Source organism: Naegleria fowleri (genome assembly GCF_008403515.1).
Source record: "Naegleria fowleri strain ATCC 30894 chromosome Unknown tig48, whole genome shotgun sequence".
NCBI classification, from domain to species: Eukaryota; Heterolobosea; class Eutetramitea; order Acrasida; family Naegleriidae; genus Naegleria; species Naegleria fowleri.
In genome coordinates this window covers 548249-576246 of record NW_025407980.1, presented here as the reverse complement: position 1 = coordinate 576246, position 27998 = coordinate 548249, and the positions used below count along the sequence as shown (strand labels likewise).

The 27998-nt window shown below is 37.3% G+C and overlaps 15 protein-coding genes across 15 annotated transcripts; 8 read left to right on the top strand and 7 right to left on the bottom strand.

Moving 5' to 3' along the window:
- Positions 1-1075: 1075 nt before the first annotated feature.
- FDP41_005953 (uncharacterized protein) lies at positions 1076-2645 on the top strand (the record flags this gene model as incomplete). Its single annotated transcript, XM_044709534.1, has 3 exons — positions 1076-1078; positions 1201-1295; positions 1565-2645. 3 exons carry the CDS (start codon positions 1076-1078, stop codon positions 2643-2645), a joined length of 1179 nt encoding a protein of 392 aa, XP_044559913.1.
- Positions 2646-2922: 277 nt separating this feature from the next.
- Positions 2923-5751, bottom strand: FDP41_005952 (uncharacterized protein; the record flags this gene model as incomplete). Its single annotated transcript, XM_044709533.1, has 1 exon — positions 2923-5751. One exon carries the CDS (start codon positions 5749-5751, stop codon positions 2923-2925), a length of 2829 nt encoding a protein of 942 aa, XP_044559912.1.
- A 1208-nt stretch (positions 5752-6959) lies between these two features.
- On the top strand, positions 6960-7619 carry FDP41_005951 (uncharacterized protein; the record flags this gene model as incomplete). The annotated part of the gene is made up of 1 exon (XM_044709532.1): positions 6960-7619. The coding sequence occupies one exon, from the start codon at positions 6960-6962 to the stop codon at positions 7617-7619; it is 660 nt and encodes a 219-aa protein (XP_044559911.1).
- A 211-nt stretch (positions 7620-7830) lies between these two features.
- FDP41_005950 (uncharacterized protein) lies at positions 7831-9151 on the bottom strand (the record flags this gene model as incomplete). Its single annotated transcript, XM_044709531.1, has 4 exons — positions 7831-8163; positions 8312-8423; positions 8486-8917; positions 9111-9151. The coding sequence occupies 4 exons, from the start codon at positions 9149-9151 to the stop codon at positions 7831-7833; spliced, it is 918 nt and encodes a 305-aa protein (XP_044559910.1).
- Positions 9152-9313: 162 nt separating this feature from the next.
- Positions 9314-11515, top strand: FDP41_005949 (uncharacterized protein; the record flags this gene model as incomplete). The annotated part of the gene is made up of 2 exons (XM_044709529.1): positions 9314-10986; positions 11104-11515. 2 exons carry the CDS (start codon positions 9314-9316, stop codon positions 11513-11515), a joined length of 2085 nt encoding a protein of 694 aa, XP_044559909.1.
- A 98-nt stretch (positions 11516-11613) lies between these two features.
- Positions 11614-13410, top strand: FDP41_005948 (uncharacterized protein; the record flags this gene model as incomplete). Its single annotated transcript, XM_044709528.1, has 4 exons — positions 11614-12025; positions 12139-12325; positions 12402-12712; positions 12899-13410. 4 exons carry the CDS (start codon positions 11614-11616, stop codon positions 13408-13410), a joined length of 1422 nt encoding a protein of 473 aa, XP_044559908.1.
- A 105-nt stretch (positions 13411-13515) lies between these two features.
- FDP41_005947 (uncharacterized protein) lies at positions 13516-14214 on the bottom strand (the record flags this gene model as incomplete). Its single annotated transcript, XM_044709527.1, has 1 exon — positions 13516-14214. One exon carries the CDS (start codon positions 14212-14214, stop codon positions 13516-13518), a length of 699 nt encoding a protein of 232 aa, XP_044559907.1.
- Positions 14215-14989: 775 nt separating this feature from the next.
- On the top strand, positions 14990-15634 carry FDP41_005946 (uncharacterized protein; the record flags this gene model as incomplete). The annotated part of the gene is made up of 1 exon (XM_044709526.1): positions 14990-15634. The coding sequence occupies one exon, from the start codon at positions 14990-14992 to the stop codon at positions 15632-15634; it is 645 nt and encodes a 214-aa protein (XP_044559906.1).
- Positions 15635-15899: 265 nt separating this feature from the next.
- FDP41_005945 (uncharacterized protein) lies at positions 15900-17408 on the bottom strand (the record flags this gene model as incomplete). Its single annotated transcript, XM_044709525.1, has 2 exons — positions 15900-17188; positions 17288-17408. The coding sequence occupies 2 exons, from the start codon at positions 17406-17408 to the stop codon at positions 15900-15902; spliced, it is 1410 nt and encodes a 469-aa protein (XP_044559905.1).
- Positions 17409-17677: 269 nt separating this feature from the next.
- On the bottom strand, positions 17678-18184 carry FDP41_005944 (uncharacterized protein; the record flags this gene model as incomplete). Its single annotated transcript, XM_044709524.1, has 1 exon — positions 17678-18184. The coding sequence occupies one exon, from the start codon at positions 18182-18184 to the stop codon at positions 17678-17680; it is 507 nt and encodes a 168-aa protein (XP_044559904.1).
- Positions 18185-18600: 416 nt separating this feature from the next.
- On the top strand, positions 18601-20415 carry FDP41_005943 (uncharacterized protein; the record flags this gene model as incomplete). The annotated part of the gene is made up of 2 exons (XM_044709523.1): positions 18601-19260; positions 19600-20415. 2 exons carry the CDS (start codon positions 18601-18603, stop codon positions 20413-20415), a joined length of 1476 nt encoding a protein of 491 aa, XP_044559903.1.
- Positions 20416-20526: 111 nt separating this feature from the next.
- On the bottom strand, positions 20527-21494 carry FDP41_005942 (uncharacterized protein; the record flags this gene model as incomplete). Its single annotated transcript, XM_044709522.1, has 4 exons — positions 20527-20725; positions 20906-21158; positions 21269-21326; positions 21489-21494. The coding sequence occupies 4 exons, from the start codon at positions 21492-21494 to the stop codon at positions 20527-20529; spliced, it is 516 nt and encodes a 171-aa protein (XP_044559902.1).
- A 48-nt stretch (positions 21495-21542) lies between these two features.
- Positions 21543-24128, bottom strand: FDP41_005941 (uncharacterized protein; the record flags this gene model as incomplete). The annotated part of the gene is made up of 1 exon (XM_044709521.1): positions 21543-24128. The coding sequence occupies one exon, from the start codon at positions 24126-24128 to the stop codon at positions 21543-21545; it is 2586 nt and encodes an 861-aa protein (XP_044559901.1).
- A 389-nt stretch (positions 24129-24517) lies between these two features.
- On the top strand, positions 24518-24976 carry FDP41_005940 (uncharacterized protein; the record flags this gene model as incomplete). Its single annotated transcript, XM_044709520.1, has 1 exon — positions 24518-24976. The coding sequence occupies one exon, from the start codon at positions 24518-24520 to the stop codon at positions 24974-24976; it is 459 nt and encodes a 152-aa protein (XP_044559900.1).
- A 454-nt stretch (positions 24977-25430) lies between these two features.
- Positions 25431-27548, top strand: FDP41_005939 (uncharacterized protein; the record flags this gene model as incomplete). The annotated part of the gene is made up of 2 exons (XM_044709518.1): positions 25431-26906; positions 27006-27548. 2 exons carry the CDS (start codon positions 25431-25433, stop codon positions 27546-27548), a joined length of 2019 nt encoding a protein of 672 aa, XP_044559899.1.
- Positions 27549-27998: the final 450 nt, after the last annotated feature.

Below are 27998 nucleotides of genomic sequence, written 5' to 3'. Positions count from 1 at the left end.
CGGCCACAACTGCTTGCGTTCATTTTTCATTTGATATATACAATAGATTAGGTTCGTTTCAATGGTACTTTTCGAATCTTTTTGGCGAGAACGTTATTGAGTTAACCAAAAGTGAGTAGGAAGAAAAATGTCGAATTTTTTTGGAGTTTTTTTTGCTCAACAAAGGTTGATAAAGTTAGGAATATATGCTCTACAACTCTTCGGCCTCCTCTTGAAAAATCTATTCCAAAATTCTTTTCATCTTTTGTTTTAAATTCATTCATTCTCATTAGTCGCTTCGACAGAACATTCAGTTTTCCAAAATCTCTCATTCCGAATTGAAAGAATTTAACAATTGTTTCCAAATACTCTCCCACCACCATTCCTCTTGTTGATAATCTTGAACTCCTTCTTCTCCATGAGCATTATAAATTTTTCTCAATGTTGAATCAGAAAGAACTTGAAAAGCTCTCAACACTCGTTGAAATTCCTGACGTGCTGATTCATGATAGTGTTCTGAAATCCACTGAGTTTCCTGTCGAATTCGAAGACAGTACTTCCGATACGCTTTTTTAATCAACTCCAAAGAAGCGTCACGAGGAATGTTAAGCAATTCGTAAAAGTCTTTGTAATCCTTCGTTATTGGAGAGTAGTTTGTAAAGGAGAGACAGGAGTTTAGGAGGAGGAGGAGGTTGGAACAAAGAAAAGCAGAGACAAGTACCGTGGTGGTAATAATAATATTAATGGTCACTGCCGACAGTCGAAGTGGCATTTGGTTTGAACACTTTTAAAAACTTTTTAGCTGGCCAGCGAGTTCCTGCAAGGATCAACCAGGATCGGTGGATTGGATCTGACTGATAGAGAGTTCAAAAATAGTCGCTGGACTTGCAATCCTATCCCATCCTGGTTAAATTAAATTACCTCAACGTTGCAGCATGGACTTTCCATGCGGACGAATCAGGCCGTTGTAAACTCAAGACCACCTCGGTTTGCTTCAATTTTTATCCAAATCGGTTTTTGCCAAAACCAACCACAAAAAAAATCAACTACTACTACTTCCTCAATCAATAGTGCATTCTTCATCGTCGTCATCATGATGGTACGTATCTCTCTCATTGTGTCTAGTTATAATACTCACAACTTTCAATATTAATGGTGAACACCTTTCAAAAACCATTCCAAATTTGAATCATGATGATCGTGATCATCATCCAATAATAGTCCGCTCAAGTCCCTGCTGGTCGATTCTTGTCCTTTGATTACGTTGAATTTTGGGTTGGAAATGCCCTTCAAGCTCGTGATTACTACATTTCAAGGTATGTATTCAAAATCATGTAAACTAATAATGATAATGACTGATTTCATCATGAACTATCATCATCACGATCATTTTACTCTTTTCCCCCTCTGGTTGCCTGTGATGATAAACTGAACCTGAATTTACAACAATTCTGCCTCCGATGAATCTTCATCGGACAATAACTAATTTCCGATGATGACGCAATCACTCTTCGGGCTATAACCTCTTCACATCTCATTGATACACACATCACTACATCATTTTAACACCACCACATCTCAACAGATTTGGATTCCGACCATATGCCTATCGTGGTTTAGAAACTGGAAGTAAGGAGATTGTCACTCATGTCGTTCGTCAAAACGATGCCATTCTCGCCTTCTCTTCTCCTCTCTTACCTGCTTCAAAGAGTGCATTGGCACGAGAGATGACTGCTCACCAAGCTGAACACGGAGATGGTGTTCGTGATATTGCCTTCACTGTGGATAATGCAGAGGCCATTTATAAGGCAGCTGTTGAGAATGGAGCAATTAGTGTGAGAGAACCACAAACTTTGACAGATCCAGAATTGGGAAGTGTCAAAATTGCAAGTGTTAAAACTTATGGAGATACTATTCACACCTTTGTGGAGAGATCAAACTTCAAGGGAAAGTTCTTACCTGGATTTAAGGTGATTGAACAAGATGGTGATGATCCATTCCAAAGCTTTACTCCTGAAGTTGGATTGCTGAATATTGATCATATTGTCGGAAACCAAGGATGGAATGAAATGGTGAACATTTGTGAATGGTATGAACAAAAATTGGGTTTCCATCGATTCTGGAGTGTCGATGACTCTGTCATTCACACCGAATACAGTGCTTTGAAGAGTATTGTCATGACTGATAAGGAGGAAAACATCAAAATGCCAATCAATGAACCTGCAAAGGGAAAGAAAATGTCACAAATTGAAGAGTTTGTAAACTTTTATGGAGGTGCAGGTGCTCAACACATTGCTTTGAGAACCAATGATATCATTCATGCAGTGACTCAAATGAGAGCTCGTGGTGTGAGCTTTTTGCCAACTCCAGATTCGTATTATGACAATTTGAGAAAGAGATTGGCTCATGCTCCAATTACTGTTAAGGAAGATATTGATGTTTTGCAAAAGTTAAAGATTTTGGTTGACTTTGATGATAAGGGATACTTGTTGCAAATTTTCACCAAGCCAGTGGAAGATAGACCAACCTTGTTCTATGAAATTATTCAAAGACAAAATAATAGTGGATTTGGAGCTGGTAACTTTAAGGCACTTTTCGAATCCATTGAACATGAACAAGAGAGACGTGGTACATTGGTCGATACCAACTACACCATTCAATGTTAAGATGTCGTGGATTTATAATGAATGGTCTTTTCGTGCACCAATGACACTGTTGCAACTATTAACAGTTATATCCCATTAATTGTACAATTAAAGGTATTGTGTTTGGATTCGAACACGTTTGTATTGATCGGAGTGTGCTTAAAATGTTTACACTAGTAGAATATAATTTACAGCTGCTTAGTATCATCCATGAATTCAATTGACAGCAAATGTCGAGTGAAAACTTTCCAAAAGAATGAAAACTTATTAGAACAACCACACTACCACATTGAAACAACTAAGCCAGTACATTGGCCATTTCAATGGATGGTTGTTCCTCTTCTCCTTCCTCATCCCATCCCATATTTCGTTTCAAATCTTCCTCTAAAATCTCAATCTGTTCCTCTACATATTTCTTTTCAGCTTGCTGTTCATACGATAAATTTGCCATTTCATTGGTGTCAATCTCACTATGCAATACAGTAGAGGCAGCACCAGTCTCAGCAACTGCTTGTGCCTCAATAATCAACGGATTCTCCTCACGAGCATCAATCGAAATGACCACCTTCGATTTTGGATGAGAAATCATCTGTTGTTTCAATGCTTCTCGATCTTCCTCTGTGAAAGTATCAGGTATTTGGAAGATGGCCTTATCCATTATCAAATCATCTGAAATCAAAGAGTACAATTCATTAAAGAGAGTATATCCAATGGTAGTGACTAAATGACGTGCCACTCCTGCTAACAACAATACCATTGCCATGTGTTTGAAAAATGTATAAAACACTACATTCACTTGTTCCATTAAGGTTGCACTTGCTGCCACGAGAATACATGCCTTAAAAATTAAGGATGAATCTTTCTTGTCAAATGCCAGCGACAATAAAGGAAGGTACAAGAAATGCATCATTCCAAATAATGTCTTGTCTGAAACAGAACTATATAAGGAGAATAAGGAAAATGGAACGTTAAATTGAGTGCTCAGAATGGATGGAGGAATAGGTGGCGTATGAAGATGTGGATGTATTGTTGTCGTTGTCGTTGTGGTGGTAATAGGTCCAATACCTGATGGAACAGAAACGCCACGAACATCCGCCAAGCTCTCCAATGACAACAAATTTTTCACATTCAACATTAGGAAGGAAACGCAAAAGAGTGTGAAGGAAATGATATTCAAATGATCGACAAACAGGATTAGAAACACCAAGCAGGAAAAGATGGTCACGAAATGTGCAAAAAACTCCAGCCCAGGACTTTCCAAATGTAGAATGCTTAGTGTTTGATAAGGAGCACAATTTAAACACATCAAGTGATACATTCCTTCAACCAATTTCAAATAATACAATGAGAAAATAGAAGCAGCTCTTTTCAATGTCAATGGAATGGTAAATAAATCGAGAATGGAGTGAATGAGTGGAAATTGTGAGACCATTGATGTCTTGCTAAATTGTGAAATGATTCGTGACATTCGAGGATGTGTCAAGAGAGGTTCTTCTTTGTGATGAGGTCGAATGGTGGCATAATGATCTTGATCTTTCACTACTTCGAAAGAAGAAGGTGATGTGCTAGGTGTTTCAATCTCGGTCTGTTTTTGTGGAGTGGAAACCACAGTAAGAATTTCTTCCTGAATAGAGGTTGAAATGGTTGGTTTTTCTATTTCGTGGATGACTGTTGGAGTTTCATAGATAGTTCCTTGTTGCTGTTGTGAAATATTTTCACTCTTTTCAGTGGAAATCTCTGATTCAGGTTTTTCGTAAATTCTTTGTTCTCTTGGAATTTCAGGAATTTCTGTACCTCTAGTGGAAGCTTTTTCTGGTCGTTCTCTATGCAATATGGATGATGATTCTGTCAACGTTGATGGTCTTGTTGTTGTTTCAGTTCCAATAATAGGCGATTGTGACGTTCTCAAAGCAGATTGAAATTCAGATTGCCACACAATCATTTCATCGATCAAATGTCTCCTTCCAGAAAACCACTTTCTCAACTCTTCATAGAGATCTACCTTTCCCACTCGTCCATCCTTTCCTGCACAAAACAAAGCCACATCGGTGGGATTTGCTTCAGAGTTGTACAATTTCAACGAGAGTTCACTTCCACTCTGAGAGATGTGTTTCGAAAAGAATTGAATGGCCTCATTGAACACTAACTGTTCAAATAAGACATATTTACACGAAGTGGGGAGTATGTTTGGTGTCACCAAAGCTTGAACAAGAATTTTGGGTGCATGAATCAAATTTTCTCTATTTTCTTCATGTTTCAAGTGAAGATGATTCTTGTCTCTACCCATCATCATTTTCATACGAGATAATGCATTGAGAAGAGTGGCTTTCAGAGAGGGACCTAATACCACTGGTGTTTCCTTAGTACTATCTCCAACAGAAGTGGTCTTCAACTTGGAAAAGAGAGTTGAATTTTCAAATAAAAATTGATGGGAATACTTTTCCAAGAGAGTGTACAGAATGGAACTTTTGATTTGCTTTCCGCGAAGTTTTCCCTTCCAAGTTGCTGCAAAAGGAAGAGACGGTGGTGGTGTCACTAAGTGTTCTTCTTCCTCTTCCTTCGAGAGATGGACAGAAGGTCGTTCTAAATTCAAGTCACTGGCCTTCAATTGAGTCTTTAGATGAGTATAAAAGTCAGATGAAGTGGATGTGGAACATTTCAGGTCCATATAGTGATTCAACAATTTGAGAATATTCTCTTCATCGGATGTGGGAAAGTAATACTTTTCTGATTTCAAACGTTGGATGGCATTTCGAACGAGTTCAGTCTTGACGGCTTGAGCGAGACATGGTCGATTCTGTTGTGTCGAGAACGCTTGATCAAGCCATGCCAAATGATTGGACGAGAGGGTTGGTTGTGGTACACTCTCCAAAGTACTCGCAGCAGAAGAAGATTCTCCTTGTGATGAAGAGGATGTGTGGATGGAAGAAGATGAGAAGGATGTCGTGTCATCTGCTGGTGAGGAAGATTTGATGTCCAAAGTGGGATCATTCAAGTCATTGATGGAACTCTGAGCAATCACAATGGGATAGTTGAGCCACCACCATAAAGAAAGGACACAAAGCGAGAGAATTAGAAGAGTTCTACTAGTAGGGGTGATGGTGGAGTGGTGGTTGCGTTTTCTCATGGTGATCGAATGTGGTCGCTGGTGTGAACACTTGTTAATAATTCAATCTATGGATTTGGTTGAGAATGTTCGGTTAGTCAATAATTGTGTGTGAGAGAGAATGGAAAAAGGTGGTTCGAATTGCAGTGGTCAATGGAAATATATGTTGATGTGCAAATTCTTTTTTAAATGTGAAAATCAAAACAGCAGTTTTTGGAAAATGCAAAAGGAAACCATCCATTTTCGTGAAATTGCTAAAAGTAAGGGTGACTAGAATGAAAGGTCATATTTCAATCTCCATCATCCACTGTCGGGTGGGAGTAATGGATTGGGCATTCTTTTGAGCAGACTCCTCTAATCGCTCTCAGGTCTGTGATGTTGTTGTGAGAAGACCATTCTTTTAAGACCGTCTCTAATCGAGGGAGTGTGGAAATCGGTGTGATATCACACCGATTAAGGCTACACGAATTCGTAAAGTCAAACATCCTGTTGTATGTTGAATGAGGAATTCTCTAATGAATTCATCACTCTTGGAAATTTGGAAATGAAACCAAGACGTCTCTGGCCCAAACCAGAGAAACAGTCTCTGCCATGCACTCTGATCACACCACCTCTGAGAAGAGTCGACTCTCATCAAACGACAACATGGTACAGATCATGCAATACCCAAATATTCTCTCTTCTTGTATCCATTGACCCAATTTCTTCTCTCATCTCGTAGCCACACGAGTGTATGAGAGGAGTGTTGCTTCTCTCCTCGTGATAGACATTGGGTGGCGCGCGCTTCTGACCGACGAAGCAAGAAATAAACGCTCTTCGGTGGCGACTTGGCTCGAATCTCTCAGAACGGCTTCTCTCGAGCGTAAGGCAGCAGCGTTTCGAGCCACACTGTGCGTTCGAGAATTGGCGCCATAAAGAACGCCTCACGTTGATTGGTCCAGTGCAGCGAGTTTCCAATCAATACTCGATCTTCGCTGTTCAAAAAGCTTGATGAGGACAACGGTAACGGTTTTTTTTAACTCGCACGCGCAGCAGAAGAGAATATTCGGTCCTCGATACCAACGGCCGCACAAAGGTCTGCAGCAACCAACACACACGCCATACAAAAAACACCACGCAAACAAACAGCAGCAGTAACACAGCAGCAGCCGTGATCAAACCATCATCGACTCACACCGCAGCAACAGCAACCGCACCACCACACACAACCAACCACCACACAACACACCATGGCAGGAAAGAAGGGAGGCAAAAAGTCCAAGAAAGACTCCAATGCACCAAAGAAGCCAAAGACTGCATACTTCTTGTTCTGTGATGAACATAGAGAAGAGGCTAAGAAGAAGGCTGGTGAAGGCAAGAGTGCCAGCGAAGTAAGCAAGATTTTGGGTGAAATGTGGGGTAAACTCACTGAAGAGCAGAAGAAGCCATACAATGACAGATACAAGATTGAGATGGAGAAGCACAAGAAGGTCATGGATGAGTACAAGAAGAATAAGCCAGAATCAGAGGAGGAGAGTGAAGAGGAATCCGAAGAAGAAGGCAAGAAGAAGAGAAAGAGAACCAAGAAGGACAAGGATGCTCCAAAGCGACCTCTCTCTTCCTATATGCTCTTCTCTCAAGACAAAAGAAAGGAACTCCTCGAGAAAGATCCAACTTTGAAGGTCACTGAAGTTGCCAAGCAAGTTGGTGCTCTCTGGCAGAAAATGTCTGATGAAGAAAAGAAACCATACAATGACAAGGCAGCTAAATTAAAGAAGGAATATGAAGGTGTCAAGGCAAAGTATGATGAAACTCATGGCAAGAAGTCTGGATCATCTTCTGCCAAGAAAAAGAAGAAGGAAGAGGAATCTGAAGAAGAGGAGGAAAGCAGCGAAGAAGAAAGCGATTAAATTATTACAACCAAACTAGAGTGTAAATACATGCATTGTGTAATCCATCAATAATGTATTCATAAAAACTAAAATTCTCAAATTTGTGTGATGAAAAAAAATTATGAAAAAGATCATTATATATTTTTAATTAAAAAAATTAAAATTCGTAACGGAAACTTGTGGCACTTTTCACTTGGTTAATGTCTTCACATAAGGTGTCAAGAGGCTATTATTGGGTGGCCAAATACAAGGCGCCTTTAATACCTGCATGTTCCCCGAATAAGGACGGCTTGATAATGTCGCGAATGCTTTCGCTGTTGACCATCACGTGATATCCATTCAGTAATTGAACAGTTTTATCTCGTATCTTGTCAAAGAGTATTTTTCTATTCATGATACCACCTCCCAATACAATAACTTGACATGAAGAAATGAGAATTAATGAGATGCACAAGTGAGCCAAGTAATGAGCTTCAATATCCCAAATTTCGTCGTCATCAGAAAGATCTTTCACATCATGAATGGAAATGTTCTTTCTCAGGACAATGGCAGGTGACGCTGCCTATTCATGATTTGTGTGGAAGTTCATTATAGATTTGCCACAACGTTTTGTACACAGGATCAAAAAGTCAATGTGTTCAGAACGTAACAACATTCGACCAAATAGAATCAACACCTTATCATGTGTTATTCCGAAAATTACAACCTACCATTCCTTCCAAGCATTGTTTGTGAAAGGTACAAAAACCTTGAAAGCCATTTTGCATATCGTTGGGATGCACTGGAGTATAAATGTGTCCACCTTCTGGATGCATCAATCCACTATATGGTTGAATGGAGTGAATTTTGCAAAAGAATTCATGAAATTCATAGATGGCACATACCTCACAGTGGAGCCATTGACAACCAAGCCCACTCCAATTCCTGTACCTATAGTAACATAGGCCAATGATTTTACAGCAATATTTTCGGTGGATACCATTTGTTGATATTCTGCCATGGCAGGTCCATTCACATCCGTATCAAAATGAATTTTCTCCACTTTGGGAAAGGCTTTTTTGAAGTAATCCACAATATTAAAACCTCGCCATGAAACTTTTGGAGTGGAAGGTAAAATGCAACCAGCCTTCACATCGATGGGTCCGAAATTTGCAATTCCGATCCGAGCAATTTCTCCACCGAGCTCTTGAGATTTTCTCTCGAGAAATTCTTTGATAGGTTGCATGGTTTCTTCAACTGTCTTGGTTTCAACAATATAGACATGCTTCATGGCATCATGGACATTGGTTCCGATGGCGACTTTGAAAGAAGTTCCTCTGATCAATTTGAAAGATCATTCCAATCATCAAGGTGGTGATGGTATTCATGATGGCGATACAAAATTCCAATGATGATGATTGAAGAGGTTGAACAGACATTGAGGTTGATCCAATGATATCATTATTTTCGATATATATATTGATCTCTGTCCGAAAGAAGAAGAAGAAGAAATGGGCTAGAGTCACTTACCCTCCTTCCACACCAACAATCAGTTTTAGAGAGGTCGACATTTTTTAATACTTAACAATATTTTAGAAATCTCTCCCAATTATTGCCTGGTTGATTACCTCTCACAACATTAACAACTCTTTTTGATTTCATATAACAATAAATCATCATGAAAGAGATATTTCCAAATGCAAGAAATTTGGGGAATTTGCACGTTGAAAAAAATGTCCAAAAGAACGAGCAACACAACATTAAAATCTGATTCGAATGCTCGAGGAAAAACAACACCAACCTCATCATCGTCATTGAATGCCTCTCAATTTTCCTCCTCCGCAACCTCGTCATCATCATCCAATAATTCTTCAGGAGTCATTTCCTTGAACTTTAAATCTCTATGTTTCTATCTCTCACCATCCATTCCCGAAACTGAAAGAGAAAAATTAAGAAAAATTATCAAAACTCGAGGAGGTAGCCTTTCTCTCGAGGAAAATGCTGATGAAGTAACGCATATAATTTCTGTGGATATGGAATTTGCTAAGGATGAATATTTGAAATTTTTAAATTATTCTCAGCTGCATGGAGAGAAATCATTAGTGGAACATCAAGCTGAGAAGCCCGATAGGTTTATTGTGAGTCCACAATTTATTTATAATAGTGTAAACAATAGCGAAAATAATGGATATGGTATGGAAGAAAAGTATTTACTATGCTATCCATTTGTATTTTGTGACTTCGTATTTACATGTACGAATAAGGTTGCCACTTTGATGCCTTCCATAGCGTTCATGGTTGAGTATCTGGGCGGAAAATTTATGCCACAATTTGATAAGGAATTTTCAAGAACGTATACACATATCATTTCATCGCAAGATGACACTGAAACAGAGTGGGCTCGATACGAAAATTCAAACATTTTGCTATTATCCATTGCTTGGTTAAAAGAATGCTTTACCAAGCGAGCATACATTGACGAGAAAAATTATCTTGTCGGAAAATATCTTCCAACATACTCTCTCCAGAGCAACTTCAAATCGAAAAATGTATTTTCAAATCATTCTTTTATTGTAATTAATTATCCTCCAACATTTATTTCCTCCCTTCAGAGAGCTATATGTATTGCAGGTGGAAGAGTGATTCATAATAAGGCTGTACATGAGAACTCAAAAGTTGATTATCTCATTACAAGATATGCCTATCCTTATGAAGGAAGTTTCATGGTGCAACATGTAACCACAGCACAATGGGTGGATGACTGTCTCCGAGAAAATAAGATAATAGATACAAATGCAAAAGCAATTTACACTCCTCTGAAATCTAACACACCAATACCAGAGTTTGAAGGGATAAAAATTACGGTCACTGGCTTTAAGGATATTGAGAGAAATGATATGGCATATCTTATTAAACAAACGGGAGCTTTATATACTGGAGACATGTCAAAGGATAATCATTATTTAATTGTGAATTCTTTTTCGAATACAGAGAATTCAAAAAAGGTTAAAAAAGCCAATGAATGGGGAATACCAATGTTGAAAAAGGAGTTTATTTTCGACAGTATTGCTGAGTGGAGGTTGATAGATATTGAGCCCTATTTGATAGGAGGAGACTCTAAAAAGAGAAAACACAATAACCATATGGTCCACAATCAATCGATATCGTCAGAAGAGATGCGAAAAAAGAAAAAACACTCAAAAGTATTTCAACTTTCAATACCAACCATCCAGGAGAATCGATGTGAAGAGATTATTCGACAACTTGGTGGAACAGTGGTGAATGATGAGCAAGATGAAGCTTGTCATGGATCGGTGACTCATCTAATCACATCTGAGATCAAGAGAACCCACAAATTTATGCGTGCATGTGCAAAAGGTGGTTGGATTTTAGAACCCAGTTATTTGTAAGTATTTTCATTGCAACTATTTATACAGATCTATTCTTGCCTTTTTTCAACACTGATCTAACCTTAATTTGTTTCAAACTGCAACCCCTTAATCATCCATCATTTATTTAATAGAGACCGTTCTTTGGAAACCAATAACTTTGTAGACGAAGAAGAGTATGAATGGAATTCTAATGAATTCACATCCAAGGGCATGTGGCATGGAATTCCAAGAAAATGGAGACTGTACAGAGAAAAAAACAAACATGGGCCTTTTCATTGCTGGGTAGTATATTTTAATGTCACATCATCCAATTCACCTTTAAACATTTTATCTGACACTATTAAGGCTGGAGATGGAACAGTAGTAACGACTCTGAACTCGAATGTGACTCTCGCTGTTGTCAACGACAATGCTAAAGCAGGCGATAGTGACATTACCAAGAAAATCAAACGTTTAGAAATTCCAGCAGTACCAATATCGTTCATTCTAGATTATTTCAAAGAAAAGGAAACTCCTTCACTTGAACAGTATCGCCTATTTTAAATTTGTAAACCAAACGAGAGAATATATTTTGAAAGAAGTACATGTCATGTCGAACATTGTGGCATGTTGACACATGCTCCAGCAAAAAAACCTAAAAAATGATTCCACAAGAAAATAATGAACTCGGCTCATCATCGCAAACATCATCCTCTTTGCAATCAAACAATACAATCCTTGGAGATTCCGGATCGTTACGTACTTCATTATCATCCTCCAATTTATTAAGCATGTTGCAACCATCTCCGAGGGTTGAAACGTTAGAAGATATTGTGAATCGGAAACGACAAGAATTACAAACTAAATTTTCAGAACTTGATTTGGATGGAGATGGATACATTACGCAAGAAGATTTGAAACGATACTTGTCCAAGTTTGGACTTTCAAGATGTCCGATCACATGCCATGGAGGAAGAATGTCTTTTGTGGAATTTACGCAATGGATGACGACGGATAAACCAAATATTTTGCAAAAATCATTTACTGGACAATTGGCCATTCCGAATTTTCAAGGTATGAATTGATTGATATTGGAATTAAAGAACTCTTTAAAATTCATATTTGATGATTGAATATATTGGATTCATGATTAATACTACTTATGAATTTTAAATTTGGAAAAATAGATTTTTGCAAGGATCTATCGAAAATGTTTGCTCTCGTTCATCAAAATGATAAAGGAATTTTACCAGATTACATTCCAGAATTATCAAATGCAGATCCAAGTCTTTTTGGATTATCTTTGTGTAGTGTTGACGGACAAGTGGCTCATTTTGGTAATGGCACCAAGAAGGTTTTCACTCTTCAACATTGGTAGGTGTTTATGAATTTAATATTAAGAATGTGTGTGAAATGAATATTTTCAAACTATTTTCAACAACAACCATAGTGTTTTGCCCATGCTCTATTGTCTAGCAAGAGAACAAGGAACTGATATTCATCAATTTATTGGACGTGAGCCTTCTGGATTGAAATTTAACGCTTTCTCCCTTAATGAAGAGAAGAAACCTCACAATCCATTTGTGAGTACGGGAGGTTTAGTATGTGCTAGTCAAATTCAACCAAAAAATAGTAGTAGTAAGAGATTTACGAATATTTACCAATTTATACAGAAAATGGCTGGATGTCCTACCACTTTGGATAGTAATGAGGATAGTTCTCAGATATCATATTCTCAGTGTACATATTTGAGCGAGAAAGGTTAGTTTAATTATTTTTGAACGATGAACAATATCTGACAAATGTCAATTTTATCGCAATCACTGTCGAATTTTAAATGATCATTGAATATTATGAAAATTTGAATGCGATCTATATTTTTTGAATTTAATTATTACTTTATTTGACCCAAATTAATGGAATATTGTGGAAAATATTGAATAACAGAGCATAATGACAGAAATAGAGCTCTTGTTTATTTTCTGAGAAGTAATGGTGTTAAAGGAATTACTCAAGATGATGGATGTGACATTAATGATGTGCTAGATTTTTATGTACAAACGAATTCAATCAGTTGTACAACGAGAGAATTGAGCATCATTGCAAGCACATTGGCCAATAGTGGAATTTGTCCAATTACCAGTGAGAGATGTATCAATGATATTCACACAGTGAGAGATTGTCTCAGTTTGTTGTACAGTTGTGGAATGTATGATTACAGCGGTACTTGGGCTTTCACCGTGGGATTACCAGCGAAATCAGGAGTGAGTGGATGTCTCATGATTATTGTTCCCAATGTGTGTGGAATGGCCATCTACTCGCCTCTCGTTGACAAGAAGGGTCACTCTGTACGAGCAGTGGAAATATGTCAAATGATGTCAAGGAAGTACAACTTGTCAATTTTTGGTGGCTTGATGAGCGGAAAGTTGTACAATAGAAAGCACAATGTATTTCAATAATACCTTAATAAATTGTCAACCACTTTAAAAATTAGAATATACTAATAGGAAGTGAAAAACGAATTTAAGATATATTATTTGGCTGTCTAAAAAGTACGAAAAACTCTACTTTTTTCTTCTTTGCTCTTCGAGTTGATCTTTTTGAGCATACACCTCTTTCATTAGAGTTTTGAACATGTCTGTTTGAAAACCACCCTTGGTACTTTCATAAAAAGTTTTGAGATGTAAATTTTGTTCAGTTTCATATTCCAATGCTTGTAGAACCATATCAAATCGATCAATATCCTTCATAATAATTGCCTCTGGTGACGTGCCATCTTCATATTCTTGCCACAAATTCAACATTTCATTTACAGTCTGAATATATTCCTCACTCTCCTTATCTGTGTCGTTTACACCCTCCAACAATGTACTTCTCATTCTCTCAATAGCTTCTCTCTCCAATCGATATTTCTCTTCTTTTGAAACTCCCGCATGAGGAGTGATATCTCCTGCAATAGCCTCCGACAAGTCATGAACAAGACTCATCTTGATGCATTTATCAGTATCAATGTTTGGTTGATTTCTAGTGAGCATGGAAATAATTCCCATCCGATACATGTGTGATGCAATCGATTCGGGATGTTGAACTTTGCAATCAACCCATCCTGTTCGTAACGTGTGTTTCAATTTGCTCACAATTTTCAAAAAATTTACAATATTACGTGCAATGAGTGGATTAAAGGTGGTCGGTGAGGTTTCATAGGAGGTATAATTTTGAGGAATGATTGATTCGGTATCCGAAGAAGATGATGATGAAAGCATTTTTTTTTATCACTGTCCATGCGTTTATTTGTTCGAAAATTCAAACGTTATTCATGGCTGTGTGTGCAATTAGTACAGTTAAAGGTGGTTCATGTCATCAAAGTTAGTGTAATTATTGTTGTAAATTTCAATTATTGTTTGTCATCAAGGTTAGTGTAAATTTCAAATATTGTTGTAAATTTCAATTATTATTCATGGTCGTGGGTATTTCATGTATAGTTTAAACTTGTTCAAATCAATGAAATTGGGATTAAAATCGTATTGTTGTTCAAATTCATTCCAGGTGAGTTTCAATTCTTCCATGAAAAAATGCTTTCTGGAAAACATTCAAATTTCTTCCTTATTTCTTTTCCTTCTTTCCCTTCACATTCTCTCCACTCAATAAGGTTCCTTTCACCTAAATCAATCAAAATTGTCAAAGAAACACTTTCCCCATTACATGTAAACAAATTCTTTCAACGATCTCAAAACAGCCAAAGCCGCCCCAAAAAAACACTTCTGGCAATAAAAAAAAATTCAGAACGTGCTGTTGCCCCGATTGTGTCTTCTGAAACAGTCGTAGAGAGCCTCCTCGCCCATACACTATCCATCACCATCCGAGAGCCAAATTCCTTTTTGAATTTGAATCATCATCACTTTGAAATTAAAAACAAAGAATCCAATACCGCCAGAGCGTTGTTGAGTCTCATCTCGTAAATTCTCTAAAATCATTTAAAGACCATCATCATTTAATATTTAGTAGTACTAGATTCATATGGGAGGAATTTGCTCAACCATGTCCACCAGTACAACATTACCAGTCCAGAAATTTAGACCTATTGTGATTTGTGGTCCTAGCGGAGTTGGAAAAGGAACCTTGATTCAGAAATTGTTTGCCGAATTTCCATCCATCTTTGGTTTTTCAGTCTCGCACACAACCCGAGCACCAAGACCAGGAGAACAACATGGCGTTCATTATTACTTTACACAAAAGGACGTCATGCAAAAGGAAATTGATGATGGTCTTTTCATTGAGCATGCCAACGTGCACGGAAATTTGTATGGAACAAGTTTTCAAGCCGTGAAAGAAGTTCAAAATCAAGGAAAGTGCTGTGTTTTGGATATTGATATCCAAGGAGCTAGACAAGTGAGAGCAAACAAGGAGTTAAATCCTCTTGTTCTCTTTGTTAAACCACCAAGCATGGATATTTTGGAGCAAAGATTGAGAAGAAGAGCCACAGAAACGGAAGAAAGTATTCAATTAAGATTAAAGAATGCTCGAAAGGAGTTGGAACAATTCGAGAAGGACGACACTCATCTCTTTGATGATTCCATTGTGAACAATGATTTGGATGAAGCTTATGTCAGCTTGAAACAGACCATTCACAAACATCTTCCTGAGCTTGATATTGTTAAGAATCAAGACTCAGCTACCAAGTAATGGTATCTGCCATCTCGTGATGATGCATTTGCACATTACACTATATTCAAGAACAAAACAAAAAAATTAAAAAACAAATACATGTATTGACTTTTGAATAAGGTGTTACGTACGTTTTTTGGTTTCGACAAAATCCTGTTTTTCTTCGCTGAACATACATGTATGGAAAACCTTGCCGACTTTTTCAATACACCTCATAGAAGATCATTATTCTCGTCATGGCATTTCAATTGAAACAAGTAAAGTTGTTGTTGTGACATGTTTTTTATGGTTTTACAGTCATCTTTTCATCTTCAGTCACTTGAATGGCGCCTGGAATGACATCATCTTGAGAGTCCTCAACTTTCCAACCATGTTCTTCATCCCATTGCCGTACTCGAATTCTTCGTTCTGGTGAAAATTGTGCTCCCTTCAATAAGACAGTATTGACCAAATTGGTTTCTGTTGAAAAGTCTTTTGGCCCATAATTACAAGTGACGGTGTTATTGGGGAGAAGGCCCATTCTCACAAAGCATTCCGCAACAAATTCTGAACAAAATACATTGGAATCATTGCGTGCTGTGTTTCTCTTAATGACACATTTCAAAAGTTCTGATTTTGGTGTTTCATACTTTTTGGTATGGGCCTCATAGAGATAGGGAGTTAAATTGCTAAATGAGTCTTGGAGACTGCCGTCATTGTTGGATCCTGGAACTGTTAATCTTCTCAAAACACACAAATCGGTTGGATCTCTCTTTAAATAATCCAATAACCATTGTCTCAATTCAACAAATTGAATACCACCTCCTTCTTTGTTATCCACAGTATCAGTCTCAGATTCTACCACATAAATGCTCGAGTATGAGGGTTGACTCATTGTAGAGGTTGAAGAATCTTCAGGAACATTGTACAATTTCAATAAATCTCGGGGTGGATTTTTCACAACCAAAGACAAGTGTGACCATGTCGAGGAGAAACCCAATTGAATTGCCTTTGAAAAGGTTCCTTTTCCAGAATGCAAAATAATATCACCAGTTCTTAATTCATTGTAAACATCTTCCAAATACACAATTCCAAATAATTTATCCAATCGATGTGACTCTTTGTCAGAGATATTTCCAGAAAGAATGGATTGCAAACTTCTTCCACGTGATTTAAATCCCTTTCCTCTTTCATTCTTGTATTCCTTTAAAAAGTTGGTTAAATCAATTTGAGGAATTTGATCATCATTGTCATGAACAAATCCATCTTGAATGGAAAAGTCAAGAGGTGTTAATTTGATACGAAGTGTACCTTTTTCAACACCTTGCAATGGTAGCCACATGTAAAAATCTTGTTTTTCTTTCAAATTGAGACATGAAAGTGACACTGCTGTAAAGCCAAGGGAATCGTCACTTGTGAAAATGTCCTTGTCATATAATTGACAAATCAGGACGTATTGCTCTGGATTGTGATCGAGAGTAATCTCAAAAGATTCATTCCATACGGGATTGAGATTGTCCTTGATGGTGGTTGTTCTGTATTTGTTTTTATGCTTTCCGCCCAACCAAATGACACAATACGGATCAGAAAAGTCTGACATTCCACAAAATCAATCATGTTCACACATGTTTTTCATCACACAATAAAACAAAGAAATTGGTGTTAAGTCCAAACACAAAGTTAGTGACCTACCATTTTTACCTTGGTCTGTATTGATCAAATCCTTTGCCTCGAGGATGGTGACCTTCAAGTGTGACTTCTTGTTAGAGGAAGAGAAACTCTGATCATAACCAAAGTGTTTGAAGATGGGCATTTTTTTGTTGCTGTGTGAAAAGATGATTTATCATGAAGCGACGGGTTACCTGAAATGGCGTTTTGGAATTAATGCGCTCCTTCTTACAACCTCATTCGCCCTTGATGATGTGACTGTCAAATCGATTGCATTGTCAATAATTTAGTGTGTTGCACTTAGCATAGTGTGTTTATCTTGATGTACAATGTTGCTGATGAAAAGCCTGTTTTAGTGGGAGTGAGGTGACTGATGCGAATGACAAATGATGAATGATGAAAATTGATCACTATTCATACTTGTGAATATCCTTCTGATTGCAAAGTGAGGTCATCACTCTCATCTAAAGAATGATGCCTCGAAGATGAATTGAAAGGACTCAATTCGTTATGCCTTCCTCCTACCACCCATCGAACCATTTTCGAGAATCCTTCCATGAAACACATATAGGGAAACAATAGAATGGACAAAAAACCTTGTTCTTGATTGCCCGAAGAAGCATGTGATGACATTCCTTGAAAACGAGAGGAAACTGCTGGATCGGAGTGTGTGGTAGTTTCTTGATGTTGTGCAGAAAGTGAGGAAGATTGATTCAAATCTTGAAATGTTGGAACAGAACTGCCTTTCACCAATGGTGGTTGTTGTTGTCTATCAAGATCTTTTTCCCTACTACTTGCAACCACGATTGAAGGATCCGATAGCAGACCCAATCCCGAGTATTGATGCTGCTGATGGTCCACCACTTGATCATCATCATCGGAGGAATAGTCTTGAGCAGAAAGCAAGGCTTGTTGACTCATTTTCTTGTTGCAATTGAAACGATTCGGATGATGAGGACCTAAAAAGTTCATATCAGTGATGAGTCAGTGATGAGAGAGAGGTTTCCACAAGCTTTTAAAAGCCATTGTGGGGTCTTTCGTTTGGGGAACATTATGATGCAATACAACGACAAGCCAGGACTCGTTTTGACACACCCGGAAAAAAATAGAGGGCCACCCTGCTGCAGTTCGTTGTTCGTTGCGAGCGAGTTGTTCGCAAAAATCTATTCTCCCAGAATCAAGTGGATGATGTCTTTGTATTGAATTCCAAACCTTATACTGAAATTTTCCATACAAAAGAAATTCGTTGGTGAGGAATTGTTGTTGAGGAATATTTTTTTAAAAAAGTTGTAAAAGGCTGGCGTGGAGATATTTTTAGAAGATTACATTTAAAAAAAATGAATCCAAACGTGAGTGCTACTGCTACTACAGGCTCAAAGGATAGGAACACCTCCTCTTTGATGAGAACAAAGCCTTCATCCGCGACGACCTCTCTGCTACGAAAACCTTCGGCTCAAACGATGAGGGAGGAAAAGAAATTTGAGGAAAAAATTCCCGAGAGCGTGAAAGAATTTTCGTTGGCTTTGCAACGAGATTTAAAAATTAATTCCTTGTATGATATTCAAAATTTAACGAATATTGCGAGAGAGGAAATTCATAACGCAAAATACATTGCAAAGGCAATATGTACGAGAATAAAAACAGCAAGTGATGATGAAAAGCTTCCGAGCTTATATTTGTTGGATTCTATCGCGAAGAACGTTGGAGGAGTATACATAACAGAATTTACAACCAATTTAGTGGATGTATTTTACTATTCTTTCAAGGCTCAGACCAATGTTGAAACACAAACAAAATATTTAAAGTTACTCAAGACATGGGAACCAATTTTTGGACACCAGTTAGCCCATACTATTGAAGAAAAGATTATGCGATTACCTGCTTATGGACCCAATCAAGTCCAAGACTATGCAAAACTTGTACAAAGTCATTCAAACGCCTCCATTTATGTGAATCCTAAGAAATTCGCCAAACAAACAAGCATTGATTTTTCAAAGGTTTGTAGTCAAAAAGAACGCAGTGTCCAAACAAGTAATGGAAACAAATCTGCATCACGAAAATCAAAAACATCTCGAAAATCCAAAAAAACCAATTGGTTCACATCTCACCAACCAAATTCTCCCTATGCATGTTCCTTTGCCAACCCAACTTTCAATACAACCTCTACGACCACTTCTGCTGTAATTTCACAACCATTCTCAATGCCTTCTTGTAATGTGCCACACCAAATTCCGGTAACGACCTCCCACACCAATGGTCTGACACGTGTGAATTCAATTCCTTTTTTGCAACCTTATTCTTACCATCCGTATTCGTCGTCTTGCGATAATCACAAGGTGGGAAACATGAATCCACTCATCACTCCAACACCAGCCTTTCAATCTCCTTATTCGAGTCAAAGTGGCTCTCTCGTTCAAGGAAACTCTTCTCAATCAAATTCCGCCATGATGAATGCTCGTCCATCCGTCCCTGCAACAAGCTCCTCCTCCTCTGATTTGAATTGGCTTGTTCAGTTGCTTAATAAAACAACCACAGCAACACCAACCACCCAAACAAACCCAAAAGAAGAACATGACACCCGAGTAGTAGAAAACAAATTAGTGAACAAGTTGTACATGTACTCTTGCAACAACTCAAAGAAGTGTCACTTTTGCAAGCATTGTGGCTTTGGATTTCCAAACAAACAATTACTGACTCAACACACAAACTACTCTGCCTTACATAAAGTTAAAAGTTCAAACGCCACCACCTCTCCTAAGGTGTTCTCAAGATCATGGTTTGATCAAAGCGATGATGAATGGGCATCCAGTAAAAGTTGTGACTCTGAACGAGTCTCCATTTTGTGCTTGAATGCTAACTCCATCTTTGGCGAATCAATCAACTCATCATCACCAACTAGAAACAGCAGCAGTGATGAAGAGAAAGATTTTAGTTCCAAGGTGTTAGCTCCTCTCGATCAAGATGACTGTGTGATTTGTGGAGACTCCTTTGAGAGAATTTTGGATGACTCTTCTGGAGAATGGATGATAAAGAATGCATGCTTTGATCCCAATACAGGATCTTTTGTTCATTGTGCTTGCTTTAATCCCAAGAAACGTTCACATTCTTCTCATGATTCCATACATTCTGAAAAACGAATCAAATTTGTGTAATAACCTAACACTGGTCATCTCAACTCTTTTAATAAAATTTAAGATAAACAACTCGTTAATTTAGCTCATTCTTCATGATCTTGTCCTGTCGAAAGGTCATTGTGAAATCGCTTATTCCAGGTGAAAAAGATGCTTTCTATACAATTTCAATTCCTCAATCGATTCCTTAATATCATCCAAAGCTCGATGAGAATTCTTTTTCACGACCTTATCGAACACTTGAGGCGCCCATCGTCTTGCTAATTCTTTAATAGTAGAAACATCAATAATTCTATAATGAAGATATTCATCCAGCTTTTTCATTTCCTTTCTAAATAAAGAGATGTTCAGTGCATTTCATTAAAATATATTTTCCATAAATTAATAAAAATGTCATTTCAGCAAATTCATGCATTGTAACAAGATGACATTTTTAACATTAGAATGTTTCAGTGGTATTATATTGGCATGGGTATTTCTCTCATTGTTGTTCACACTGATTTGAACTTACTTCATAAATAATCGATCCATGTACACACTATTTCCACCCAATGGTGCCCATCTTGGCTTATCCACATACTTCTTTACAAATTCAAGAACTAATTCTTCCACTTGTTGAACCGATTGTTGAGATTCTCGCACACGTTGTGTTAAACCACTTTGTCCATGATGTTCCTTACACCAATCATTCATGGAATTGAGAACTGAATCTTCTTGATGAATGACCAGAGAATCCATCTCAGAAATGGTGTTTAATTGACCATCTGTGACAACACATTTCGGAAAATGATCAAATAGTTCATATGAATATCCAATTTTTAAATTGTTTAAGATTGAAAAAACAATATATTGTAATATATTTGCAAAGACGAACCTGTGATGATTACTGCAATTTCCAAAATATGATCCTGTTCAATATCCAATCCAGTCATCTATTTTAGGAAATTCATTGGATAATATTTATATTTTTTAAAATTAATAAAAATAAATAAATTAATAACAATTCCACATTGTGTGATTAATGAACATAATCATGTTATTATAGCAATTTTAATAATATTAAATGGTTCATCATGATGATTCCTGAAACACACCTCCATGTCGACCCAAACAATCGGATCATTCAACACTTGTGAATTCATTTTTTTTTAAAATCTTTGAAATTGGAATTCAATCAGGTCAAACGTTGCAACTCGATGAATTTCCAATGCATGAAACCATTGAATGGATCTCTCTGGATGATCCCGTTCTGAATTTAATCCACACATATTTCTCTGAGCAGTCACTGGATTCAATTGGTGATGCAACAAACAGAGTTCATGACGACGGTTATCATGTTCGTCATGATTTGTCATGAAACTCTGAGTTGGTGTGATGAATAGTTCAGAATTGTCTAACAATTCATATTCCTTTGTCGAATGATTGAATACAATCTTGAAGGTGTATTCATAGATTTGTTTTGGTAAGTGTGGAGCATTCTTTGGATGATGCATAAAGATGGTTTCAATGTCAACAATGGATGTTTTCTTGTGTGAAACTTGTGAGTTGGTTTGGACAATAAGTGTATTCGTGTGGTGATCATCTTCCAAGGTGGTTGTTGTTGTTGACGATGGATTTCTTGTTGTTGAAGAGGTGCGAAACATTCTCTCAAATTCAGATCGAGAAATTAAATGGGTAAATTCAAAACTTCCAACAAAGAGTCTCTCTTCAATATTGCTCAAGGTCATGTGTTTGTAACAAAGCATTTCACCATTTAAGAACAAATACATGGAAACCACAGGATTATAAAACGCCAACATTCCTCCATTTCTTTCTAATATTTCAGTAGCATGATGTGGAATGTAGTTAAATTTTGGAATTGTTTTTGGAAATTCCTTGACAATTACTTGATTACCAGAAATGGGATTCACACACGAAATTCGAATCATGTACGTTTTGCCATATGCCATGAGCTCATTGCTACGAGGTGAAACTTTACAGACATAGGTGAGTGGAACATTTCGAATGAATAGACCATCGTTGGATACGAGTGGCTCACAATTAAGGGAAACCCACTGTTCGGAGGGCAAGTCCTTTCTCTTGGCTTCTACTTTGTAATGATAGTATTGAACGTTGGGAAATCGAGAGGAAAATCCTGTCACAAATATAAAGAATACAGGTGAGCGAGTGGTGACACGAATGGTCGTGTCGTAGGTTTTCGATATTTCACCACATGCAGCCAATTCTTTCCACATGACCAATGAAGATGGAATAACCTTTGTGGCACTATTAAGAGATCTCAACACTCGATGCCTGTCGAAATAAGAGGCACAATAGAATCGCACCAAATAGTCAAGTTTGGGATTAATTTCTAGAATTTTCATTTCTTCGGTGTTTTCGAGAGCGATGAGAGGAGGTATTTCTTTCCATTTGGTGATATCGTGTTGATCGACTCGTGCAATTCTTTCCATAAGGAATGTGTAATTGGAGTTAGATGTGTCATCACAAGAACCTATGGACGTGAGAGAAATGTCCAAATGAAACAATGGATTGCTGTTCACTTTCAAAGACTTGAAAAGACTTGGATTCAAGTTGTAGAACTCTACTAGTCTCAATCCACATTGAGCGAGTGCGAATGAATTTTGAAGATCTTCATGAATGTCAGAAATTTTCACTCGCATCACTTTTTCTTCCATGCGTGGTGGTTGTTGTTGTTGTGCCTGTTTCAAAATTGGATATTGGACCCAAGTATTTTCCTTTTGAATGTAAATGACTCTGAATATGTAACCATGATTTCGTTCTAATTGTGGAGAAATGAAAATCCAATAATGATCTGATTTTAAAGACTCTGCTTGTCTCCAGTCAGGACTTGTATTTAACAAGGTAAATGTTTTTGAATCTTCCTTTTTACCATAAACATCATAGAACAAGTCAGCTCGTTTCGGTAACGTGATTGCCACTCGTCCAAATTGTTCGATAAAGTTATTGTCATTGAAAATATTCACATATTCACCTAAGGTTGCATCTAAAAGTGGAGTATTGAATGAGTGGACCATGATGACTTGAACATCTTTTTCCTTAATGATATTCTTGTTTAACTTGATGCGATACTTGCATGCCAAATAAATACTTAATTTCTGACCTGATTCTAGTTGTTGTTGTTGTTCTGCAATATATTGTTCAATGATGAGCTGATCATCATCTTCATCCTTGCAGTATCGAGAGACAACATCTGACAATTCCACGAAACAATTTTCAGGAATATCTTTCTGTGGATCAAAATAAAATCGATCCAAATTGTCATCACTACTTGGATGAATATAACAAGCCAATTGTAAATCCAAATAATTCGTCCACTCATTTCCATTCCGCTGAAAATCTCTTCCAAATTCAATACATATATTCAATGAATCAATATCCATCTCGGGACAATAATTTGAAAATTCCGAATATTTCAAATACAAGGTAAATGGGTGCAAGAGGTAATTCCAACAATTCGTCGTATTCATCATGATGGTTGTCGTGGTTGATTGTCCATCTTCATCCACCATCTGATTTGTCTGATGATCCGAGCATGTACTCACCACGAGCTCCAACATGAATTTTCCTTCCAAAAAGTTTTCCGAAATGTTTGAAAAGTCTTGTTGTTGTTGTTGTTGTTGAATACGATCAAAATGATCATCCAAACAAAACGAATGGACATGAGAGGAGAGTAAGGATGAAAAGTCTTTTCTTCTTGTTTGTGGTTGGAACATTTTTTAATATATGAAACCACAATTTCGAAATTTCAATGTCATTTCGTTAGTTGGAATCTCTAAATATTTCTGAACCTTGAAGATTCATCAAGTATGAATTGGAATAATCTTTGGGTGAAGGATTCTATTCTGGTTACTACTTGTCTTGATCAACGTTCTGAACTATTTCATAATTGTGAAGTCAACAGATCTATCGACGTCTGACAAGAATTTTCATCATTCAATAGTTCGATAAGAGGTTCCAAGTCCGCCACAATGCCCAGATTTTTCACCATCCAGGTTGGTGGTGTGAAGTGAAATTTCCAGGCGGACGGAGATTTAAAGCGGTAATCCGAACCTTTTTAAGGCTCCGAAATTAAGGCAAAAGATTTCATTATAAAAAACAACAAATGTCCACTACCTTCACTACAACCAGCACCACCAGCACCACCACTGAGGATTTGAAAGAATTGGTTCGCCCCTTCTACACTCAATGTCTTACGGTCCGTTCCAATGGCCATGTGCAACAAGTCCAACCACTCATGCAACAACTTTTGGCTGATTCCTTCCAATCGATCAATGCGGCTGAAACGAAAGGAAAGTCTCAATTGATGGGACAAATTCAATTCTTTTGGAAACTCATTCCCAATCTCAAGTGGGAGATTCAAGAAATGTTGCAAGATGGAAATAAGGTGATTGTGAGAAGTTTCGCATCTGGTAATCCAAAGGGAAATTTCATGGGAATAGAATGCGATGGAAGTAAAAGTTTCCGTATCATGTCCATTGATATTCATACGGTAGAAAATGGTCAAATTGTACAAGTACATCATTTGGAGGAATGGACAACAGCTTTGAAGCAATTGAAATAAAGTGCACATGAGGGTCGTGTGTGTGTTTATGGGGACAACAAGTAGCGATATGCAATGGTTTGGATCGAAGGTTTCCTAATTTATTCAAATTATCTTCATTTTTTGAATCTCTCCAACATCATGGTCATTGATTCAATTTTAGGCTGATGGTCGTCCTTTCAATGTGATATCTTTCTGAAAGATTGGCGCTACTGTGGATTGCTCTTGGTTACTTCATCTCTGTCAAAAGTCATCACCGTGACATCTCTCTCTCCTTCAAGTAAATGTAATCATTTTTGTGTCTCCAAGTATTTGTTGTGAATGTATTCTCGAGCTACAACAATTTTAAAAACAAACAAAATCGTAAACATCAGCAACCACTCACGTTTTCCCTTCAAATCATTGACTCTAGCAACGGCAGTTGACATCATTCCTTCATTTCCTTGAAAGTCATCATCAACTGAATCACCTTTCCATGCTCACTGCGGAGGATTTGTATCAACAACTAGACAACCAAACATCAACTAAAGGAAGAAGATTAAAATCGACGAACAAACTCTCTATTCATCACAAAGGAGAATCAGGAAATCCATTTGCTGTTGGTGTCAGAAGGTCGTCACTTGTCACCAACAACAACACCAATAACATGAATGGATCTACTGACTTGGCTCCTCTCAAAGTGTTGTCTGGAGGTAACAATTTAATGGCCCTATCGAAAGAAACAAAATCACCCACAGGAGATGAGGTTAAATCTCCTGGCACATCATTTGCCTTCAAGAGAGGCATTAGTTCTCGTTTCATGAGTTCCATGACCAGTCGATCCAAATTGAATATTGTCGATCTCATGTCTGACACCATGTCAGAAGCATCTTCATTGTTTAGCTCTTCTTCCGATCGATTAAGTATGATGAGTGAATTTGGAAAATCCTTTTTCAAGAAATTAAAACAACAACAATCTCAAAAAGAAGTACAAGACAGTGAATTTCTTCAACTCAATGATGTTGTGGATCAAATGATGACATGTGGATTCCCAGTGGTCATCTTTGATCGAAATTGTGCCATCGAGTATCTCAATCCAGAAGCAGAGGAAGAATTTGGAATGCGATCCTTTGCTGCACTCGGTGAACATGTGAGTCAATTGTTTGTCGAAGAAACTGTCATTCAAATTCAAGACGCAGTTTTACAATTTTTAGGATCTGAAGAATTAACAGAAGCTTGTTTGATGCAACTCGACGAAGAGCTTCTCATTACACCTTATTCTGAATTGAGTCGTTCTGAAAAATTAAAACGGAAACAAGATTTATCCATTGAAAGAATGTTCAAAGCGAAATCTTCACTCACCAAAAAGGTCTTTCATTGTCGAACGAAAATCATTACTGTGAAAAAGTATGGCCAAATACATTTTTGTGCCTACATGCAGAAAATTAAATTATCACAAGATGAAGAGAAAGAAATGGCCAATTTAGCTCTCAGTGAAACCATTACAGAAAATTCAATAATGCCCATTGTGTCAAGTAATGAGAAGGGAATTGTTCAAATTTTCAATGCAGCTGCTTCAACTGTTTTTGGATATTCCAAAAAGGAAGTCTTGGGAAAGAATTTAAAAATGTTGTGTAATCCCAAGCATCGAAAAAAACATGATTATTTCATTGAAAGATATCTTAAAACTAGAGAAAAGAGAATGATTGATCATGTAAGGTTCGTTAAGGGAGAAACAAAAACTGGAGAGTCTCTAAAATTGGAAATTAAGCTTTCTGAAATTTTCACGCCTAGATCGTCACAACCACAATTTGTTGCCTTTTTTAGAGATGCCAAAACCATGATCACCAAGGAAGAACATTTGGTCAATATTGCTGATAAATTATATCCAAAGAATATTGCACAACGCTTGAGTATGGGCCAAACAGTCATCGATTCCCTTGATATTTGCACTCTATTATTTGCTGATATTGTAAGTCTTGTCGTTCTATTGGTGTGGCCATCATTTTCAAAACTCATGGAAAATGTTTCTTTCGATATCGTTATATTTCAAAACAACATTCCATAATAGGTTGGATTTACAGAAATGGCAAGAGGCAAAAAACCAGACGAAGTTGTAAAAATTCTACATGAACTATTTGGTGCATTCGATGATATTTGCTACGCCAATAAGACAGAAAAGATCAAAACGATAGGCGATGCTTACTTTTTGGCTAGTGGAATTCCACAAGCAGATCGAAATCATGCAGAAAATTGTGTGAAATGTGGACTTGAAATGATCACGCGTGTACAGGAATTTGTTCAAAAACATGACTTTAATCTCAAGGTCCGAATTGGTATTCACACAAGTAATGACACCATCGCAGCAGTGGTTGGAAAATTGAAACGAACTTATGACCTATTTGGTCGAGGTGTGCAATTGACACAACTCATCGAAGCTACTGGCAAAGTGAATCAAGTTCACATTTCCAAAGATTGTTTCTGTCATCTTGTGAGTGCAGAGTTGAAAGAAAAATTCTACCCATGCTTTGAAAGCAATGAAACTCTGCAACATGAAAAGCTAGGAGAGGTCATGATACCTATTTCTACCTATGTAACAAAATTAAGCGAATGAAACTCTTCAGAATTGTAGAACTTTTCCAGTCCTACAGAAAGATAAAGAGCTTCAGAATTTCATTCTCTCTGTTGGTGGCATTCAAAACATTGCACTGTATTATGCTGATTACCAGATTTACCACACTTCTTGACACAACATATATGGATCCTCACTTTTTTTCCTTACAAAGAAATGTGATCTTGTTCACGAGCAACAACATCCTTATTTTGCTCGAAATGATTGACATTTCAATCTTTTTTTGATATTTAGATTCATACATCTTTAGTGCTTTCAGTAAACTGTTCTCAAAAGAAATTTCTACAGTATATACAGCCGTTAATACAAACAAAACTATTATTCATATTAACAGAAAGCCTGACTTTACATTTTCCCAAAATGTTTAACCTAACAGCATTAAATGCTTTCATCAAACTTGATGAACAGGATGACATTACACCCATATTTGCT